General features: G+C 36.0%; 1 protein-coding gene across 4 annotated transcripts in view; it reads right to left on the bottom strand.

The window, feature by feature from the left end:
- Positions 1 to 6,155: 6,155 nt before the first annotated feature.
- The window catches only part of CEP78 (centrosomal protein 78), a 30,506-nt gene continuing 14,421 nt past the window's right edge, over positions 6,156 to 22,240 (bottom strand). The window contains exons 10-17 of one of the 4 annotated variants that reach the window (XM_032477884.1): positions 22,086 to 22,131; positions 20,581 to 20,709; positions 12,810 to 12,887; positions 11,429 to 11,595; positions 10,564 to 10,735; positions 10,186 to 10,233; positions 9,266 to 9,641; positions 6,156 to 6,606 (exon numbers count right to left, since the gene is read on the bottom strand). In XM_032477884.1, the coding sequence (XP_032333775.1) occupies positions 6,602 to 6,606; positions 9,266 to 9,641; positions 10,186 to 10,233; positions 10,564 to 10,735; positions 11,429 to 11,595; positions 12,810 to 12,887; positions 20,581 to 20,709; positions 22,086 to 22,131 (1,021 nt within the window). In that variant the 3' untranslated portion in view covers positions 6,156 to 6,601. The other 3 variants (XM_032477882.1, XM_032477883.1, XM_006189001.3) reach the window with 3 other exon arrangements.

Raw genomic sequence — 22,240 nt, 5'->3', positions numbered from 1 at the left:
GGCTGGACATGTTTTAAATACTGATGTACACCGCCAAATTGTCCACCTGAAAAACTATGTGGACTTAAGACTTTCTCCAACAACAACAGAGTGCTGATTTACTCACATTATCTCCAGCACTAGCTATTACCGATCTTTTAATGTTTGCCATTTCAAAGGATAGGAAAATGGCATCTCATTTTAATTTTTGATTGCTTATGAAGTGGAAAGCTTATACATGTTTGTTTATATTTCTTCTTTATAAAAATATTTTTATATCCTTTGTCCATTTTTTGTTTGGTTTGTAGGTGCTTTAATGTTAAGGATCACTAACTTTTTGCTATATTTTACATTTTCTCCTAATCTTTTGTCTCTTACTTATGATATTTAATTTGTGTGCAGAAGTTTTTTAAATGTAGTTAACTCTATCAGTTTTTTTTTCTTTCATGGCTATTGGGCTTTCATCTTGCTTAAGAAGACCTTCCTCACCCCACATTTAATAAAGATTTTTTCACAATATTTCTTTCTAGTTCTTTTTATATTTCCATATTTAATTCATCTGGATTTTATTTCCTGTCCATGGTATGAAAGAAGAAAATATTTTCCAAGCCGTCAATAATGTCAATATTTACTGAATAGTTCAACTCTACTACTTATTTGTAATGCCATTTTCAAATATTAATTCCCATATATTTATACACTGCTCCATTTCGGGATTCTCTCTTCTGTGCCTTTAACCTATTTGATTATTCCTTTGCCCATGGTACACTATTTCATTTACCCTGGCTCCATGGATTGCTTGGATAGCAGAATTGTTCTGTGCATTGTCTTCCAGATGAACTTTACAATTAGATCGTTATAGCCATTTAAAAACCTTGCTATGGTTTTATGAAATTGCTTTGAATTTATGTTAATTTGATAGAACTGACACTGATTATGTTGGGCCTTCTTATACAGAAATGTGGCATGCCCCTCCATTTGGGGGGTTTGCTTTTGCACCCTTCAGTAGAGATTTTTAAAGTTCATATAGGCCTTACAATTCTCTATCAACCTTATTTCTAGATGAATGCAGTCTTTTCCCCTATACATTTCCTATTTGGTTACAGCTGGTGTGTACAAAAGCTTTTGATATTGGTGTGTTGGTGTTGTGCCCTCCCTCCTTAATAAGCTTTCTCATTAGTTTCAGTAGCATGCTAGTAGATAATTACGAGTTACTTTTCTGTCCAAAAAACCTTATTTGTAATGATAGTTGTCTCATTTTCCATCCTGTATACTTTTTAGTACTTCTTTTGTCTTCTGAGTTAGAAAGAATACTTCAATTTTTTCACCAAATCTTTTTTTTTTTTGCTGTAGATTTCTGATAGATCCATTTACTCAAGCTACAAGAAGCTAGCAAAGTTTCCTTCTATTTCTAGATTGTTGACCACCAAAGGATGTTGTTTGTTTATCAAATGCTTTGTTAGCATTGAAGATACGTTGTTCTTTAATCTGTTAATTTAGTGAACTACAGTGATTTTGCACTTTTGTTGAGATTGGTCTACACTTTTCCTTGTTTTATTTGTGCAGTTTTGGTATCAGGATTATGCTAACCACATGGAATGAATTAGGAAGCTTTACATCTTTTTTTCCTATCCTCCAGAATAGTTTATGAATAAATGTGTTCCTTGAAGATTTGTCTAATAGTGTTTACCTTTTAAAAAGAAGTTTCATACTACTCTTTCAATTTCTTCTAAGATGTCTGGTCTCTTTACATTTCCTATCTCTTGTCAATATTTCGAATCTATGTATTTTAAAAAACTTATATTTCATTTAATCTTTCAGAATTATTGGAATGAAGTTATACAACCATATTAAGAATCAGTTATAAACAGTACTCACTTGTAACTAAAAAGTCTCTGTTTGTAGGTATCTTTCTAAAAATTATTCCTAATGCTAGTCATTTATTTTTGTTAATTACTTCTTGCTATTTTTCTTTATCATATTTTTCAAAGGTTTGCCTTTTATTGGTTTTTATTTTAAAAACCTTTTAATTTTATTGATCAAAATTTGTTTGCCTTCTGTTTTGTTTATTTCTGCTGTTAAGTTTTACAATTCCTCACTATTACTTTCTTTTGGTTTATCTTTTTTGTAGCTTCTAAAGTTAAATGTTTATTTCCTTTATTTTCAGTTTTCTTACTTCCTTCCTGAAAAATAAAATCTACAAAATTTCCTCTTAACACCTCATTTGGCAGAATCTTGTAGGCTTTGAAAAGTAGTTTTTATTAATTCTAAATAGTCTGTAATTTGTTTTGAATTCCCCTATAAGTGAGTTATTTACAGGATAATTAAAAAGTTTCCAAGTGGTGGACAGGCCTTTTGTTATTGGTTGTTTTATGTAAGGAGAACAGGATCTGCATTCTGTATGCTTTTTAACCATTATATGAATCATTTTTATAAACAGCTTGTAAATTTTCCTAAAGAATGTTTTGAATTCATGATGGATACAAATGTTTATATGAGACGATGTCTTCCCTCTACTGACCTCTTGATGGGAGGGAGATGGACCTGAATTTTTTTGTTTTAAAATTATTAATTATATGGTAAAAATGATGTGGGTTTTTTTGTAGGGGAAAGGGTACAGGTCCATTAATTTTAACTTATGTGTGGATTCATGTTACCACCATCACAACCAGAATACAGAACAGTTCATCACTGAAAAAAACTCCCTTGCACAGCCTCTTTGTAATCAAATCCTCCCACATCAACACCTAGCAACCACTGATTTATTTGTGATCATTATAGCTTTGCCTTTTCAAGATTATACAAATGGAATCATAAAGTACATAATCTTTTTTTGTTTTTTTTTTCTTTTGTTTTGATTGAAGTATAGTCAGTTTACAATGTTGTGTCAATTTCTGGTGTACAGCATAATAGTTCTGTCATACATTTAACTTTAAATATGTTTTTCTAACAACATGTAGTGGCAAATATTATATCCTTGCCTTGAAAAAGACAAGATCCTAAACATCTGTTCACTTTCTATATCCTACCCTACCTCCATTCATGGTAAAGCCATGAAATTTAGTTACATACACATAATATTTACTTGTATTTTTTCTACTTACATTTTTTCTAATTACAAGCATTCCTGGTGATTATTAAAATCTTTCATGGATTCATTGTTCAGTTTTCTTAGTAATTCCTAGAGCAAGATTTCTTCTAGTCATACCGGTATCACATAGTATAATTCAACAAATATTTGTGCACTTACTTATGCCAATTACTGTGTTGAGTCTCACTTCTCTTTCATAACTTCTATCTCTCATCCCTTTGCAGTGTATATTAAGGGATTGAGTCTTCCATTTCATGAATTCAAGCTTCAACTCAATCTGATCTGCTATATAGTCCATTTTCTGAGTGTTTTATTTTCACAATCATATCTTTAATTTCCAGAAACTAAATTATTTCTTTTTCCTACCATCCTATTCTTGATGGCTGCAATATCTTCATGAATCTTTGAGGATCTTAACTGTATTGATTTTTAAATTTCTTCTGTTTCTTTTAGTAACTACTTTCTTGAACAGGTTAATTTGTTTTACTTTGGTGTCTCCTTTAAGTTAGTGGTTTTCTTCAACTTTGATGATTCTTGGAATTTTTATAGACAAGGGCCTAAGAACTAAAGTTTGAAGTGCTTTTCCTCAGCCAAATGAAAATTCTAGTTCAATTTCAGTGAACACAAATTCTGATTACAGGCACCTCTGGTGATTATACAGGGAGTGGCAGGCCACACCATAGCCAGGGAGTGTGGCAGCTTACTTTCAGTTCCTCCCTGTAGTCATTCTGGACAATCCCCCTATTCTCCAATCTCAGTGTTCCTTGTATCAGAAATCCCACTTCAGAGAGCTACTTTCCTAGCTGAACTTGGTGGCAAACTCCATAATTAGGTACTTCAAAGAGTTAAGTGAAATGGCTTAGCTGGTCCACTCTTTAATTGATTTTTCTTTAACCTGCTTTTTATCTTCTAGAAACTCTGCATTTTTAATGTTCTGGTTTTCAAACTCTGCTACTCATTTACTTTTATTTTGATATTTCTCCAGTCATTTCAGTAGCATTCTGGAAGAGCAGAATAATGTGTTCAGTCATCCATGTTAAACTGTAAGTTCTAGCATGTAGTTTATTATCAGGATCTTCTAAAAAATTAATCATGTCCTTTCTTGCTGATCTTCTAAAAATCAAGTGCTACTATTTTGAGGTTAGGGATTAATTCTGTAAATATCCATTTGAAATTAGACTGATTCCTGGACATGGTGCTGGATAGGCACACAATAGTAATTTTTGACCAAAAGTAATTGTGGTAGATTTAGGGCAGGATAACAAGCTCTTTGCTACATTATCACATCTGACACTGTTAAAACCCCCAAATTCCTATCTGCACGGATTGCATACGCTCTGGTAAACACTTAGCAAAGGTACACAGTAATTTCTCAGTAAAGGTACAAACTTGTAACCTCTAACCCAAATGAAAATACTTAATTTTAATTAAGTGATACTGCTTTAAGTTTAGTATTGAAAGTTTAACAAAGTACTAAAATTGTACATATTCAAGCAGAAAAGAATCCGTAATTATAATTTTTAATGGAATCATCTCAAATGATTAATAAAACATGTAAAATGTGAAAGAATTTTAAAACTATACTTATGTATGTCTATATATGTATCTTTAAAAATCTGTGGTCAAATAACCCTCCCAGACTTCAGACAATACTACAGAGCTACAGTAATCAAAACAGTGTAGTATTAGCATAAAAACAGACATATGGACCAATGGAACAGAAGAGAGAGCCCAGAAATAAACCCACAGACCTATGGTCAATTAATCTTCAAGAAAGGAGGCAAGAATATACAATGGAGAAAAGACAGTCTCTTCAGCAAGTGGTGTTGGGAAAACTGGATAGCAGCATGTAAATCAATGAAGTTAGAACACTCTCTCACACCATACACAAAAATAAACTCAAAATGGATCAAAGACTTAATATAAGACAAGACATGATAAATCTCCTAGAAGAAAACAGGCAAAACATTCTCTGACATGAATCTTAGCAATGTTCTCCTAGGGCAGCTTACCAAGGCAATAGAAATAAGAGAAAAAAATAAACAAATGGGACCTAATTAAACTTACAAGCTTTTGCACAGCAAAAGAAACCATAAGCAAAACAAAACAACAACCTACAGAATGGGAGAAAATATTTGCAAATGATGTAACTGACAAAGGCTTAATTTCCAGAATATATAAACAGCTCATACAACTTAATAACAAAAAACAAACAACCCAATCCAAAAATGGGCAGAAGACCTAAACCAGCAATTCTCCAATGAAGACACACAAATGGCCAATAGGCATATGAAAAAATGCTCATTATCACTAATTATCAAAGAAATGCAAATCAAAACTATAATGAAGTATCACCTCACACCAGTCAGAATGGCCATTATTCAAAAGTCTGTGACTGGTAAATGCTAGAAAGGGTGTGGAGAAAAGGGAACTCTCCTACAATGCTGGTGGCAATGTAGTTTGGTGCAGCCATTATGGAAAACTGTATGGAGATTCCTTGGAAAACTAAAAATAGACTTACCATATGATCCAGCAATCCCACTTCTGGGTATATATCAGGAGGGAACTCTAATTCAAAAAGATACATGCACCCCAATGTTCATAGCAGCACTCTATACAATAGTCAAGACATGGAAGCAACCTAAATGTCCATCGACAGATGACTGGATAAAGAAGCTGTGGTATATTTATACAATGGAATACTACTCAACCATAAAAAAAGAATAAAATAATGCCATTTGCAGCAACATGGATGGACCTAGTGATCATCATTCTAAGTGAAGTAAGCCAGAAAGAGAAAGAAAAATATCATATGATATCACTCGTATGTGGAACCTAAAAAAAAAGACACTATGAACTCACCTACAAAACAGAAATAGACTTGCAGACATAGTAAACAATCTTGTGGTTACCAGGGAAAGGGGGTCAGAAGGGATAAATTTGAGTTTGAACTTTACAAATGTTACTCACTATATATAAAAATAGATTTAAAAAAAAGTTTCTGCTGTATAGCACAGGGAACTATGTTCAATATCTTGTAGTAACCTTTAATGAAAAAAATTAAAAATGAATACATGTATGTATATGCATGACTGGGACATTGTGCTGTACACCAGAAATTGACACATTTTAATTGATGGTACTTTAATTTAAAAAAAAAAAAAGGAAAAAAATCTGTGGTCAAAGAAAACTGAGGTTATCAGTATAAACTCATTTAACTTCTATCTCTTCTTAGTTATTTCCCTCCATACATACCAATATCCATCCAACTCTAAGAGCACAAATCATTTTATATATTGTGCAAGATTTTTTTCTTATACATATTTCAATTCCCTAAATTACTTATCATTTTGCACTGCCCACCACCTCAAATTTACCAAGGAATCAATCTACAGCCTCATCTGTTTAGATCACTTTCTCCCAGCCTGAAGAGCATCAGTGCACCTCGTGCTCCTCCATCTCAGATCCTGCCGCACAGAGGAGTCTCATTCTTCAGCATCTTCATGATCTCCTTCAGCTGGTTCCTTCCTTTCAACCTATAAAACAGAAGTCCTCTCATTCTAAAAAAATTTCTTTTTCTAATTTTTTTCTCTTTTCTTCCTAACTCCTTCAGAATAGCCTATCCCCACTGTCTTCACTATCCCCCTGGGGCAGCCCTATCCCCTCTATTTACTGCAATCTAGCTTTCTCATCCACCATGTCACTGAACCACTTTCACTAAAGTCAGCAGGGACCTAACTGCCCAAATCCAATGGACACTTACATTCTCTGCAGCAGGACACCATTACCTACTGCCTCCTTTCTGGATATCACCTCTCTTCTTCCCAGAATCCTTCCTTAGCTTATTAAACTTTGTCAGTCCCCATAGTTCTCTTAATGTCATCCATTTTTGTGATTTTAACTACTTTTTATGTATGCTGATGACATTCACATTTTTATCTTTCCATGTCTTTGAGTGCATGTCCAGTTATCTACCAGTCATCTCCTGAATTCTCCAGGTGTCCGAAAATTCAACACGTCCAAAACTGAACTCCTCTCCTCAATGCAGTTCTTCTCCCATTTCGTACCTCAATGATACCACCACCCAATCTTAGTCACATAAACGGGGGTGCAGCCTCTACCTCCTATTTCTTTACTTCTCACAACCAAGCTATGTTTTATATTATTTCCTAAATAAAACTAGAACCTACTTCCTCCCTTCACCTGTACCTTACTTCAGACCCCTGTTCTTCTCGCTATCATCTAATCTAGAAGTTACCAAATTGCTGTTTGGTGGAACCAGTTGTTAGACAGTTCAAATACAAAAGGATCCTATAATGTGTTTGAGAAGGGCAGCACACCACATGCCTGCTGTGAAGGTCCACAATGAAAATTAGCCTGCAGCAGCCCTGAGAAGTTGTACGGTAAGGAAACCTGCCTAACTTTACTTCAGTGGGGGTCTCCCTTATGTTTGCCATGTTAGCCTTTCAGGAGGGACAGGAGAGGCGGTGGGGGCATGTTAAGTCCTCCTTGAAAATAAAAGAAAACACTGCTCCTCAGAACAGTGTGGCATAATTATCTCCAGGCTTCTTCAAAGTCATCTTTCACATTGACATTAATGATCTAAAATGCAGACTTGAAAGTGCCATTTCCATTCTCAGCTGTTTTCTGAGAAAAAAGAATCAGCTCCAGCTCCATGCAACATGGATGTTAGGACCCGCTCTGACACCTTGCTGCCTGCTGGAGCATCACGTGCTGAGCATCACACTGCACTCAGTCTAAGCCCCGGTACCTGTGGTTCCCCCAAGCACACCACTTGCACTCGCGGTTCTGCACCACTGTATATGCTGCGCTCTCTGCCTTGAGTGTCCCTTCCCTTCACCAACTTACTCACCAGCTTTTAACAAGGCCTTTAAGACCTAGCTTAGGTATTCCCTTTTTAGATGACTTTTCTTTGCCCCCCAGTTTTTCCTCTTCTTCCCTAAACGTGGACTAAATTCCTGAGTATCCCCATCAGAGTGTTACGCATATCTTTAGGGAACCCGCTGGTATGGCTTCCCCCCTCACTCTACTGCCAACATTACATCTCGTTTCTTGTTTTACTCCTGAAACACTCAATCCATGATCCATGAACTAAACAGTATTTAGCAGCCCTCTTACGAACAATCAGGGAAGACCTTCCAGAAGAAATCTGACACTCCAGCTTCTCTCTGATCTCAGCTTTCAGTCTGATTGAACTAAGGACTTATCTATGATTGTATTACCAGGGAGGCATAATTAATTAGAGATATAGGTACATATACTCTTATGTACTCTTAAAAATTCTGCTCCAATGGGGAAGACAGGCATGCTTTCTGACAGCTCCACTCTCTCGCACTTCTCGTGCTCACTAGCTTTTCTCTTGGTGTTTTCCTCTCTCAACAAGGAAACAGGATAACAAAGTAATGAAGAACATAGGTTTCAGTCCAATTCTAGCTCATCACTTACATATAGCTGTTACAATTTTGGGCAACTCACATGTTTTCTCAGATTCCTCATCTATAAAATGGGCACAGTGACAATTCCCTACCTTATAAAGTTGCTATAATCCATAAACACCATTAAGTGCCTTGGTAAATATATGCATTAAAATGCGTCAAGGGCTTCTGGCCATACAATTCATAACATTTTGACATTTAACCAAGTGATAAAACTATTCCATTTATTATCTCCATCACTTTCTAGTCCCCTTACCCTGCTTTGTTGTTTATTTTTCCTCCCACCAGAATATTAGTTCTGTGAGGGTAAAGGCTTATTTTGTTCACTGCTGAAAACAACAGCACTCAGAAAAGTACTGTACATATTAAGCCCTCAGTAATCACTTGAATGAAAGGTGCAAAGTATCAAAAGGAAAAATACACCAAAACTTGCATTATAATAAAAAGTATACATAAATCTTTCTCTAATGGCTTCTAGTCATGTATTTTAAAATACCACATGCTATAATAAAAACATAAGTAATTTATTAAAATTTGAAGGCAGAAACATAATTTTAAGAGATTTAGACCTATGTCAGGTGTGATAGAGTACGGATGCTTTCTTGAAATTCAAAATCAGATCCAAGAGTATCACTTTGAGAGTGTTCTGGTAGACTGAATTTACTTTTAGTTGTCTTAGATGAAACAGTCACTATCCTACTCTCTTTCTTAACAGAAATGTGTTTTTTCGAAGACTCACTTTTAATTGGTTCATTAACCAAAGAGCTATTTTGCCCGATTCCTTTGCTCTTCCGCTTTACAGGTGAGTCAGAGCAGGAAAGCAGGTCCTTTCCAGAGTGTGTCTTAGCAGAGTGTTGTTTGGTCACTTTCTCTGAAGAAGATCTACTATTTCTTGGCAACTCTGCTTCTTTTCTCTGACTTCCAGTTCCAGAAATCCCCTCCGCTGAAGGAGAACATGCTCTCGCAATGAAATCATCAAAAGACTCCTGCCGCTGCTCCGTGCCTGGGACTCCCAGGTTGTCTTTGGAAGTTTCTCGGGCCTCCTGAGTAGAGACTGGGGCATGCAAGGAGTTGAGAGGCAAAGGAATTCTAGCGTCACCTGTAATTTTCTGAAACTGGAGGGAAAAACCAAAGAAAAGACAAATTCAGCGAACAAAGTCAACCATTAAAACGTAGAGTCCAAAACTTTAATGTTACTCTATGATCGTATTATTAAGACAGGCAACTGATTATTCAGAAGATCTTAGAGCCAGTTTTTTCTAATTATACCTTGCCACATGATTCTCAACTTATTTAGCTAATCCAAGGCTATGTCCACTACAGTTTCAGACTTTGGTGTTTGGAGTAGTTATTATCCATTTTCTTTCCCTCATTAAAAACAATAAAACCCTATTCTGTAAGAAATGTAATTCCTTTTCTATCCTCCAGGCACATGTAAGCAGTATCCAGTTTATGACTAGACTGTGTTCTCAAGTTGTCAGTTCCCAAGACCAGTCTGAGACTGGCTGAGGCGGGAGATGGGGGCTCCAAGTACGGTTAGAGGAAAAGCTGATAGGTTTTCCCCCCAACCTCCATAACCGGTGACTCACTATAATATATTGCCTATTAGCTACGCCTGGATTGCTTATCTTAAAAAATTATCTGTATCAGTACTTGTACCTTCATTAGTGTTCCTTCATTGTAAGCTGACTGCATACAAATAGAAACCTAGATAAAATATGAATAGAATAGACATTTATACAATTTCAAATTTGGAATGTTTTCTCTAATATTTTCTTTCTTTCTTCACTGAGGATAGTTTGCTTTAAATCATAAATTTTCAAGAGAACTTCCAGTTTTCATATTTACAACAATACAGTATCATGAAATGGGCATAAATTTAATAATCTCAGATTTGGAAAGGATTCCAAAGAGGCTTCTAGCTCCCAAGCATGTGAACTGTTATAGAGATTGATCATTATTATTTTCTCTCTGACTTGGTAGTTCCCTTTTTGCTAATCCCTCTTAGAATCATTAAGTTCTGTTCTGGCCACTTACTTGGATATTTTGCATTTGTCCTAGGGCAGTCTGCTTTGATTCTGGTTCTTCTTCCTCATGTGCCTTCTTTTCTTCTTTAGGTGGACTACTGACAGTAGAATTCATCTGGGGACAACCTAGTAAATGAAAATCTGACTGATCTATACCAGCCATTGTGGCAAGCTGCCCAAGTCTGGACAAGAAGAGGAAAAGAGGAAAAGACAAAGGTTAGCGTAATCACATCAGCGCAGCTTAGATTTCAAACACTGCCTCACTAGCAGCTTCGACACCTACCACACACCTAGCCCACTGCCTCTCATCTACATTCCCACACTTCTTTACCAACTCTCCTCCAGTATCTAAAGATGTGCTTGTTTCTTCCTTCCAAGCCCAGCTCATTCACTTACAAACCACCACTTCATCAATTATCAATCTCCAATTCCCTCTTTCAGCAAAATTCCTCCTTGTTGAGAACCAATGATCTCTATCCTTCCTGCAGGTTAATAATAATTTTTTTCTGTCTAGGACAAAAATAAGTTTAATTCAAACTAATAAACAAGCAAAATAAATAAAAGGTAGGAAATTTCCTATGTATTCTGGAATATTTTCAATTAAAATCACCTTGAATTTAGTCTTTATGAAAACTATTCCTACCAATTACTCTATCTACAGGTTACTCTTATAATGGGCTCCCCACTCAAAGTAAATTCTCCTATTTGCATTTCTTTAAAAATTTAATTCCTCATTTAAAAAAAATTCAACCATATTACCTAAAATTACACTAAATTTAGCTAAACATGGCTATGGAAGTGAGGAAACCTGCTCAAATTCCTCAGCAAACTACCATTATAGTCACGAAGAATGCCGGGAAGAGAAATGGACTAACCCAGCGTCTTTAAGGAGATCCAAGAAAGCATGGAACTTCCGAAAAGAATTCTCAATGCTGCCTAAAACACCTTCATCATCCAGGATCATGCTTGTCAATGACTGTGCTTGAAGGGCTTCAGACAAAGAGAAATTTATATTTCTTAACTGGGCATTTTCATGTTCCAGCTATAAAAGAAGATTGAAAATATCTGACATGATTTTTTCTCATTGTCTTTAAAAGAAAACAAAAGTAGTCTTGTATAAACAAAACTAAAATAAAATACTCAAAATGTAATTTATTTGTAATTAATCTAACTCTTCATCAATACAGAGACCATATCACATAATAACTGAAACCCAGAGGCACCCAACAAAGTTTCCTATATAACACTCAGGTGGTATATAAATAAGCCAAAGTTACTGTATTATTAATGATCTTTCAAAAAAGATCACATTTCTAACTGGTTAAATTCATAATGGATCTTCATTCCACATTAGAAAATTACCTGCTCTAAGTTTCCCCTAAATTAGAAATGAAATACAGAATCTGATCTGAACAAAGCATATTACAACTCTGCTGAATGTTGAGGATTAACTTCAGTGAGCAAAGTTTTAATGTGTAAGTTTAAATGTCCTAAATGATATCCAACCCATTTTATTAACTGTATAATCAACACTAATCTCCCTGGCTTCTTGAAAATACTCACTTTCCTTGTACTCCTCCCCTCCATCATCTATGCATTTAAAACCCCACATTAGCCCAACTCCAGTATTTCTCAGAAAGGCCATCATGTTCATGATGCCTCTTTTGCCTTACGTAAGCAGGTGCTCGGTACTTAGATTGACTAAGTGTCTTCCAAACCAATGTATGCACTTTCAAAAATACCTCCTTAAACTCACCCTGTAATAAATTGTATTTATACATAACTTTTTAGCTGATGCCCTGCTTTCACGCACATTATGTAATGTAATTCTCATAGTATATATTTTTATCTTTCATTGCTTTCTTAGCAGTTTTCCAATGTCTTTTACTTATTTAAAAGATTCACTTTTGTAATTCACTGCCAGTAGAGAGTTTCATCATGTCTTTTATGTTACTGTATATACCACAGAAGCATAAATGCTTTCTTGAATTGAAGCATCATGAACAGGAAATAAGATAATGTCATATGAGGGCATACACACAAAAAAAATCTCAGATTTTTACATTTTTAAAAACATGGTTTCTGTAATATAGATCATATATAATCACCAAATACAAGTAAATGCAAAGGTCCATATGGTACAACCAATTTGCAACATATTACAGTTTTAAACTTTACAAACTATGTGTACATGGCTTAAAATCAAATTAAAATAAAACCAAAAGCTCTCCAAAGTATAAGAAGAAACCTGTTTACCTCACTGACTCGTTTATCAGCCTTAAGTCTTATTACTCGCTCCTCCTTTAACTGCTTTAGGCACTCCTCCAGTTTTTCCTAGTGTAAAGAAACAGAGTAAGTATTATAACAAATTCATAGTACAATATCCAAAAGCCTTTCTAGCTAAAGATCTCACCAAAGATTTAGGTGCAGGGCCAGAAGTGAACTCAGATTTTAGTCCACTACATGTAATATTATACTATGCTGGTGAAACTCATTATCAAAATAAATCAAGTAAGTATATTAAAGATTTATTTAAATCCTACTCTTTCCAAAATAAATTTGTGGCAGCTCATCATAAAAAGCATAGCATATGCATATAACATAGTAAGTCAGAAATAAAAAATTAAGACCAAGAAAGAAAAATTCTGTATTTATTTGTGGGTCCCTGTATAATAGGAAGCCCTATTAATAAACATGTTTAACACACCTGAATTATGTAACTGCAGATTCAAATACATTTTTTAAAAAGTAAGCACTTTTACAACAATTTACTATATGCCAAGGACTCTTCTAGGAGTTCCCTAGCCGTTAAATAATCCAATCATGCAAACCCTAGGAGGAAAGAATAATTATTAACTCTGCACTATTTTACAGAAGAGAAAACTGAGGCAGAGAGGAGCCGAGTAAGGGGAGCAACACACCCAAGGTCACATCATTAGTTAAGTAGTAGAGCCACGCTGTGAACTCAGGAAGGTGGGTGCCATTTGTGTTCACAGAGGTGTTAATCTTCCCACTCACCAAGGTCAATAAAATAAAATGAATATTGGTAAACTCCCTTATGATTTATAAGAACAAAGACACTGAGGTCCTTGAAGTGCAGGACACTATGTGTGGCAGGCAGAATACTAAAAGAGCCCCTAAGATTCCTAATTGCTGAAGTACACAAACCTCCCAATTATTCAATCAAACACTAAACCTCGGTGCTATAGTGAAGGGATTCTGCAGATGCCATTAAGGTTCCCCAAATCAGCTGATTTTAAGATAGGGAAAATATTCTGGGTGGATATGACCTAATCAGGCAGCCTATTAAAAGGGACTGGGCTCTTCCTGGAGATGTGAAGTACAAAAAGGACAAGAGGGAGATTCTCCATTGCTGGCTTTGAAGAAGTCAGGTGTGATGCTTTGGGAAGGAATGCAAAAGGGAGGCCCCTAGGAGCTGAGGCTGTTCCCCGACTTGAGCGCCAGTAAGGAAATGGGGACTTCTGTCCTGCAACTGCAGAAATAGGATTATGCCAACATGCTGAATAAGCCTGAAAGTGTTCCTTCCCAGAGCCTTTAGATGACAACACGGCCAGACTGACATCTTGACTTCAGCTCCATGATACACATGAGCTATGCTGAACATCCAGTACAAACAAGAAAGTCCAATGTTTGGGGCTCAATGTCTTACACTTAAATTTCACATGCTTTAACACTCTAAGGAGGGAATCCACATGTTCCTGTGTGTATCTGAGTAGAGAACCCAGTCATGCTGTGCCTGGACTTCTGACCTATGCAACTGTGAGCTAGTAAACAGATACTGTTTTAAGTCAATAACTTAGTGAAAGAAAATTAATGTGTTACTCAACCCTCAGGCTCATGAACAAAACAAATGACTGTCATTGTTTTAAGCCTCTGTTTTGGCGTGGTTTCTTATGCAGCAATAAACAAACAGACCACCTACACTTATTTAAACAGTAAGTATATTTATACACGCTAAACGCTTTGAACAATCACTTAAAGCATTTAAAATTCACTATGCCCACAGTGTGTGTGCGTTGAGGGGAGGAGCTCTATTATATGCCATCACTGGGAGAGGAACTGGTACCACTTTCTAGAGAGTAACTTTTAGTACATACCAACAACTTACATCTAGGAATTTACCCTAAGGAAATCATAGATGTGGGCAAAGATTTATCTACCAACATGATGTCATAAGATTGTTTATAACCAAACCCCAGAAGAAAGCTAAGAGCCTCCAAATTGGGATTGGTTTAAATAAAAACAGCACATCCACATGAAAAAACACTCTGGTGAAGCAGCTAAGAAACAACAATGATGACAAGAGGTCTCAACCAGCATCAACGAATGGGCTTCCAGAGTTCTACGTTCAAGACAGATCTGTCTGTTTTTCTTGAGAGATGGTCAGTGAGCTTAGTCAGATTCTGTGATGTAGAAGAGCATTCAGTGACATGACAAGCATTTCTGATACCTTCTTAAGACAAAAGAGTAGATTAGGTGTGTGTACACACAGAGGGGGCTTTTATTTCTTTTAGTAAGTTGTTCACTGTTTTCGGAAATTTGCTCAATGAACATATATTTTTATACTAAGAACATGTTTACAAAATTAAGTCTAATAACTTCAAATTCTGTGGTGTTTCATTACTAAAGTCAATCAAGTTTTAAATGGGGAAAAAGGGAAAAAATTGTAAGATTCCTCTACTTTTAATATAATGACTTCAATAAAAGCTTAAAAAATGATTGTATAGAAATTCTAAACGAATGACCAAAATAAATAAATAAATAAATAACATAAAATCACCCCAGAGAAAAGCAGACTAAAATACTCCATCTTGACTGGTTCTAAATAGCACATCAGGGGGCAATTACATGAAATAGTTTCTCCCTCTAGTGGAGGGAATTAGAACATAGTGTTAAATTTTTATGAAAATGTGTACCCTCCTCCTACAAAGTTAATTCATGTCCCTTAAAAGGAACTATGGAACCAAAAAAATAAGAAAGCAAAATTGCTTAATATTCTATTACTTAAATAAGACTATGATGAGGCTCTGGAATAACTCCTTCCTGTCATCTGCTCTCTCTCTTCCCTTCTACACATCACGTAAGTTGATTTTTCTGGAATGAAGTTCCCGTCATACTGTATGCCAAATTTTATGTTGAACTTTTTCCCATTTAACATTGAAATTAATCATTTCTCATATAAACAGGGGATTCATAACTTTGACTTCTTTTTAGTGCGTTACAAAGGATTCCACTGAGTGGGTCTATTGGTTAGCCATTCCTTTATGGTTAAATATTTAAGTTCTTCCCAACTTTTCAATATTGTAACCTTTCTATGAGTGAAGGCATCTTCTTCATATTTAGAATTATCTTCTTGCAATAAATCCATAAAAATGAGCTTGAGATCAAAGCAAACGAACATTTTTAAGGCTCTGAGGTACCTATCTCCAAATTGCTTTCCAGAAGATTTCTAAGATTTTATACTGCCATCAGCAATATATCACTTGGTATATAACCTCCAAATAAGTGCACAGAACAAAACTGTTACTGTGACAAATAAAAGGAGAATACTTACATAACCACTACTCAAAGCTGCAAGTACTCGGGGCCTCTCAAAAACCCTCCATCCCTTTCCTCAACACAAGCGCCTTCCCTCTTAGCAGTCAAACACCATCCTTACTTCTTGACAATCATTCCTTTAACCCATATGCATCCCTAACAATATAGCTTAGCTTTGCTGACATCAAACTTTATGTAAAGAGAATCATAGTGTATACAGTCTTTTGTACCTTATTTCTTTCACTCGACATTGCTGCCTGCAGCTTTCATTCATTCAATTTTATTGCTTGATAGTTTTCCCAATGTATAAATACATACGACTTGTTTAATTTTTGACTCTTAAAGGACATTTTTTTTTCAGTTTGTGCAAATGCAAATAATGCACACGAATCCTGTTGTACCAGTTTTTCTTGTGCACGTACCCAGGGCGGGGGGAGGGCTGCTGGGTCACAGGATACTTACATACCTTCAGTATATATACGTGCTTTCCAAAGTAGCTCTGTCAACTTATACTTCTGAATAACCAGGGTGGGAGATTCCTATAGTACTCCAGGTCTGCAATGTCGATTCTATCAGACTATTTTTTGTCAATCTGAGTGGCATGCAGTTTCATCCGTTTTGATTCACTTAATGAGGCTGGACACTTTTCTGTGTTTACTGGCTGTCTGGACTTCTTTTTATGAGATTTAAGTCAATTATTCTTGTTTTTAATTCTTTTCTATTTCCAAACAATAAGCTTACATGACTACTTTATGACTAAATCTTAGGCATTATCTGTTACCTTTCTACTTTACTAAGTAAGGGTTCAGTTCATTTACACTCTTACCTATGTCTACACCACTCAGTAAAGTTATGTCACCATTAGTTGTTTCCACAGGTTATGACCTCTTCGACTTGTAATGATACACTTAAAAATCTATATTGTTTATCAACTATAAATTACCTCAATGACCCAATTTGTAAAATGAGGACATTCATGTCCTTTTCCCTTTTTTCCACCTCCTATCTACCTTCCTTCCAAATCTGGCTTTCATGCTATCAAAGTTGAAATACATACTGTTCTATGTACAGTTAAGTTTTCTGTAATTTGAGAGAGTATGGAGTAGTGTTTAAGAGAACAGGCAGAAAGCCTGAGCTCAAAGCCCTGATTCAACCCTAAATGAGGTACAGCTTAGGCAAGTTCCTTCCCTGTTTTAGCTTCCTTTTCTGAAAAGTGGGGATGATATTAGCACCAAACTCATAAGGCTATTCAGAGGGTTAAATGAGTTAACATATGCAAAACCACTTAGAACACAATACATACTAAGTACATATAGTACACAATACATACCAGTACATACTATGTTCATACTAATACATACTAAGTATAGTTTAGGTTAGTTATTTATTATTGCACGCAAGTTGACAATAAAAGCTGCTAACCAAGACAGTATTTCCATTGTTGTGATTAAATTAACATGGCCCACTGCAGACATTTCCTATGTATAGAGACCACGGCTCCTTCTACACTGTTTCAGTGTCACTGCCCTTGTATAGGGTGACTACATATCCCAAGATACCTTGGGCTGTTCTAGTTTATACCTGTTGTTCTAATGTTGTATTATAGCACCTCCTTACACTACTTAAGTGTTCTGGTATGGACAATAAATTAGACAGGTAGTCATTACCTCTGTGTCACTGAAAAGGGGGACATCTATAGTGTCAAGTTTACTGTAGATTCTTTTCCTGCACACCAATGGTAGTTTAAACATCTACCATAGTTTTGTTTACTTCATGTTGATGTCAGTATAGCCTTTTCTCCTCTGAAGTTTGAGTTCCTCCTTCTCTTCCTCTCCCTCCTCCCAACATACACAGCAAGTACAAGATCCCCAAGGTGTTTCTAAACTCTCAAGCACACAAGCAATGGAAACCTCTCAAATCTATACTAGCTGCTCCCTGCATGGAATCCAATGTTTCCTGAATCCCCTATTACCTTCCTTCTTGGTTTATTCCCTCATTTTGCTGGATTATTTCTTCAAATAACTTAAGGTGTAGTACAGGAAGTAAATTTTTCAAATTTCTTTATGTACAAACTACCTTATTCAGCCTCCACGTATGACTGATAGTTTGGCTGGATACAATACCTTAGGTTGAAAATTATTTGCCTGAAAATCTGGAGGTATTTTTCTAATGCCTTCTAGGATCCATGGTACTGATGAGAACTATGATAAGGTTGAATTTTAATTTTTTTCTTTTTAGGTGGCTAGTATTCTCTCTGGGATGTATTTATCTTCTTGGTACCACAATGAATGGTATCTAGATATTTGAGTCTATTTTTGTTCATCTTGCTCAAAACTTGAGTAGCTATTTTCAATTTGAGGCCTCATGTTTACTTTCAGCTGCGGGGAATTTTCTTGCCTTTTGACAGCTTCCCCCCATTTTTTTTTCTGGGTCTGGAATTTCTAATAGTAACACGTTGGATCTCCTAGATGCAGCCTCTCTCATTCATCATTTCTATCACATTTTCCATTGTGTCTTTCTTTTTTATATACTGAGAAATTTATTTCCTACTGAATTTATTTCAGCAACTATATTTTCATTTCCAAGAGATTTTTCTTGCTTTCTGATCACTTCCTTTTGAATTAACTTATTTTATAGTTGCTAGTTTTTTTTTAAACCTAAGGATACTAATTAGGGTTTTTTCTTAAATCATATTGTTTCCTGAATCATCCCTAGTCCTACTAGAATGTATTTTTACTATTTTTTTTTTTTTAAATCTCTGTCATGTTGTAAGCTTTACTCGACTATCAGACAAACCATGGTTACTTTCTATTTAAGAATGAGAGCTGGAAGTTCCCTGGAAGCCAGTAACTGATTGGCTTCTCTTATGCATGGAGAAGTGGATAGTAATTATAATAGGATACCCTCAAATACTCTTTTCTATGGTGCAAAAATTCAAACAGCTGCCCTGATTCTCCACAGTTTAATTTTTTTCAAAGTGAATTTATCTCATTTCAGAAGAGTGAGGGTAGGGCTGGGAGTCAACTCTTGCAAGCACAAACCTTCAATGATCACTCCCTACTTTAGTCACATTTTAAACTAACTCCACTCTCTCTTGCCCATGCACATCTGAGCATGGAGCTGTTTCTGCAAGGGGACTAAGATTCCCCCTCAGCTGCAGGCAGTCCCTGTACTTACTCTAGGTGATGGTTTGCCTCTGCTCTGCTGCTTCAGTTTCACACTCCTCCGCCTTTCAAAAACATGCAGTAATCTCTTGTCTTGACTGTTGTGGGTTTATGTATGTAGCACTTTGATACCATCATTTTAGTGTCATGTCAAAATGGAGAAGAGCTGAAGAAGTTCTCAGTGCACCTTGAATAAAGTACTCCGTAGTCAGTTTCTAACCCTGGTCTTCCCCAACGTCTATAATCACTTTTAGAAATACAATCTCCTAGTCTACTGGTGAAGGAAACGAATACAACACACCTGAAAAGATAATGAATGCGGGACAGATGCTCTAGGGTCTTGTCTTACTCTGCAACTTACTAATAAATCACTTAAGTGCAACAAATTGTAGGCACTCATTTATAAGATGAAAAGGGGGTAATTCTATATGAACTATAGATTCCTCTTACTCTAACATTCTACAATTTTCTAAATACTTTAAAATTTCTCTATATTATTACTATTAATTTTAGTTAAAAATAAAAATCTAACTTTCCCTTCTGAAAGTCAAGTAATAATTTCCATGTCCTAAAATAATAGGATAACTAGTTTTAAATCTGTCAAGTTTTATACTCAAAGAAAATATTAAAATAATTTAAAAATTAAACATGGACTTTGTAGCACAAAGACAAGGTCCCCTCAAATGGAGTTTCCCTTATTTAGTACAAATCATCAGCTCTGCATTAAAGTTGAAATAAAACGAACACGTTATTTTTGAGGTACAAAAATTTGTCATGAAAATCAATTTTTCTTTTGTTTACAAAACAGTATGGAATGACATTAGATGCCAGCTTTTTTAGGCAATACAGTGTAGCTTCTTGGTATTTTTTATTTTAGGTAAGGAGAATATCAGCATCAAAACTTTTTTTCAACTTTAACTTTATTAAAAACAAAATCCTATTTTCCTATTATAAAAAGGGAGGTCAACTAGAACTGTCAATCTTCTCATCTGTGAAACAAGAGCACTGAATCAGCTGACTGCATTCACTCAAACTCAAATTCTTTGAGGTTATCTTATGATCGTTAAGGGTCTCCCTAAGTCTAATATTCTATGGTTCTAAGGAAAGGGAAATGTATTATTAACACATATTTTGATTTTCATTTCTGAGAGCTCAAACGTCCATCAGTCACCTTGGTCTAAGCTAAGGGGGATACGATGCAGATGGGAGGGAGAACAGAACCTCACACAAGCTGCCCAGTGGTGCAATCAGCCTTCCATCTGAACAATCATCTCCTCTGTATCTTTCAAGTGGTAACTCTGTACCTGCAGTGCTTCCTGCTTTACGCTGATTTTCTCTGGCTCTTCCTGAACACTTTCTGAAGAATCATCGACCTCTTCGAGTTCTGAGGAGGAAGGACTCTCTACCGTCACAGTCACAGGAAATTCTGACTGCTTAAAGAAAGAAGATAGGTTGTATAAAATATAAACCAGATGCCAAACATTAAAGAACATTTAACAAAAGTGATCTGAGGTATCAAGTTATTATTTACAAATCTCTTTCACTGCTCCTTAGTCTAAAACAAGCAATGACAAAGTAAAATTACATTAACGTATTTTTGCTGTGTTACTCTAGAGAATTCTCTTGTACATGGTTAAGATTAATTTCAGAATTGCCCATATTATTAATTTTCTTCCACAGAAGCCATATGAGGAGCCAGGGCAAACATTTTTCTCTCAGATCAACTTTACACTACAAATGAGAAATCGATTCTTCATCACTGGACACAAACTGGAAGAAAATGTAGCTTCTAGGAGAAAAATGCATCGGTAAAGGGACTGATAAAGAATCAGATGAATAATTAGAAAGTCAACGTATCTAAACTCTGAATAACAAACATGAGAGTTTTAAAAAATAAATCACATACACAACTAAAATTGAGCCATCAAAACATCATCTTCTCATCATCCTTAAGCTAAAACTAGCATAACAGTAACACCATTCTCCTGTCAACCTTCACTGCCACTGGAACATTGTTCAATATGATGTTTCCAAACATTTAAAAACTGACCTGATCACAACACCATAAAGTCTACAGATCAAAAAGAAGTGTGCTGGGATTATATAACTGAATAGAAGACAAGTCACTAGGATATCATTTTGATGACAAGCAGCAAGCCCTGCAGGATAGGAAAATCCCAGCGGTGGAACGAGGCGTGCATCCCTTCTGGGCATGCGAGGGGGCAGTACTGACAGCCAGGGTGCTCTCCTCTCACCTCAGCCATGCTGCCTTTCACAGAGCAACATCAGTCTGCCACGACAACAGGGAAGGAGAATCTGGTGCTGACAGGCTTAATCTGCTCCAAGACCCTGAGGCAGTGTGAGGGGGACTGTGTGTGGCCTTGGTGAGAGAGGGAGAAGTGCTGATGCAGAGGCTCTGGGATGTGCTGCTCTATATTGGCTTTAAGATCAGAACTTGTACAGAGAGCCCCTAGTCAACATTTTCTGAAAGCATATGGACATTCTTGAGTATGACAGCTCCAAGTGTGGGATCAGAAATGGCAGTCAAATTCATTTCACTGGGTAACAGCTGATTTGTGGACTGCAGAAACGGCTTCCTTGTTTACAGACGTAACCTTGAGGCTCCCAGAGTGGCCCATATCCACACAACTCCGCCGTGGCGCTGGCAGAGCCACCCGACAAGTTCTAGATGATTTATTTCAGAAAGGGAAATGCTTCTTGGAAGGCTCTGTTCAGTTTAAAAAGCAAAGAGAATGACCTTCACTTTTCTCACTTAAACCCGCTATAAATTAGAAATAGAACAACATACCTGCAACTGATTACATACATCACGAGCTTTGATTAATGGAAAACCCCTGAAAAGACATCAACAAAATGAAGTTATATTTGATGTAAATATGTCACCTGTTAATCCTAGTTAATAAAACTAATCAGTATTATGTAAAATATCCACTATAGAATTGT

Source organism: Camelus ferus, chromosome 4 (assembly GCF_009834535.1).
Source record: "Camelus ferus isolate YT-003-E chromosome 4, BCGSAC_Cfer_1.0, whole genome shotgun sequence".
In the NCBI taxonomy this organism is placed as follows: domain Eukaryota; kingdom Metazoa; phylum Chordata; class Mammalia; order Artiodactyla; family Camelidae; genus Camelus; species Camelus ferus.
Note: the sequence above shows the minus strand (reverse complement) of the source record. Positions and strands in the feature narration are given on the sequence as shown.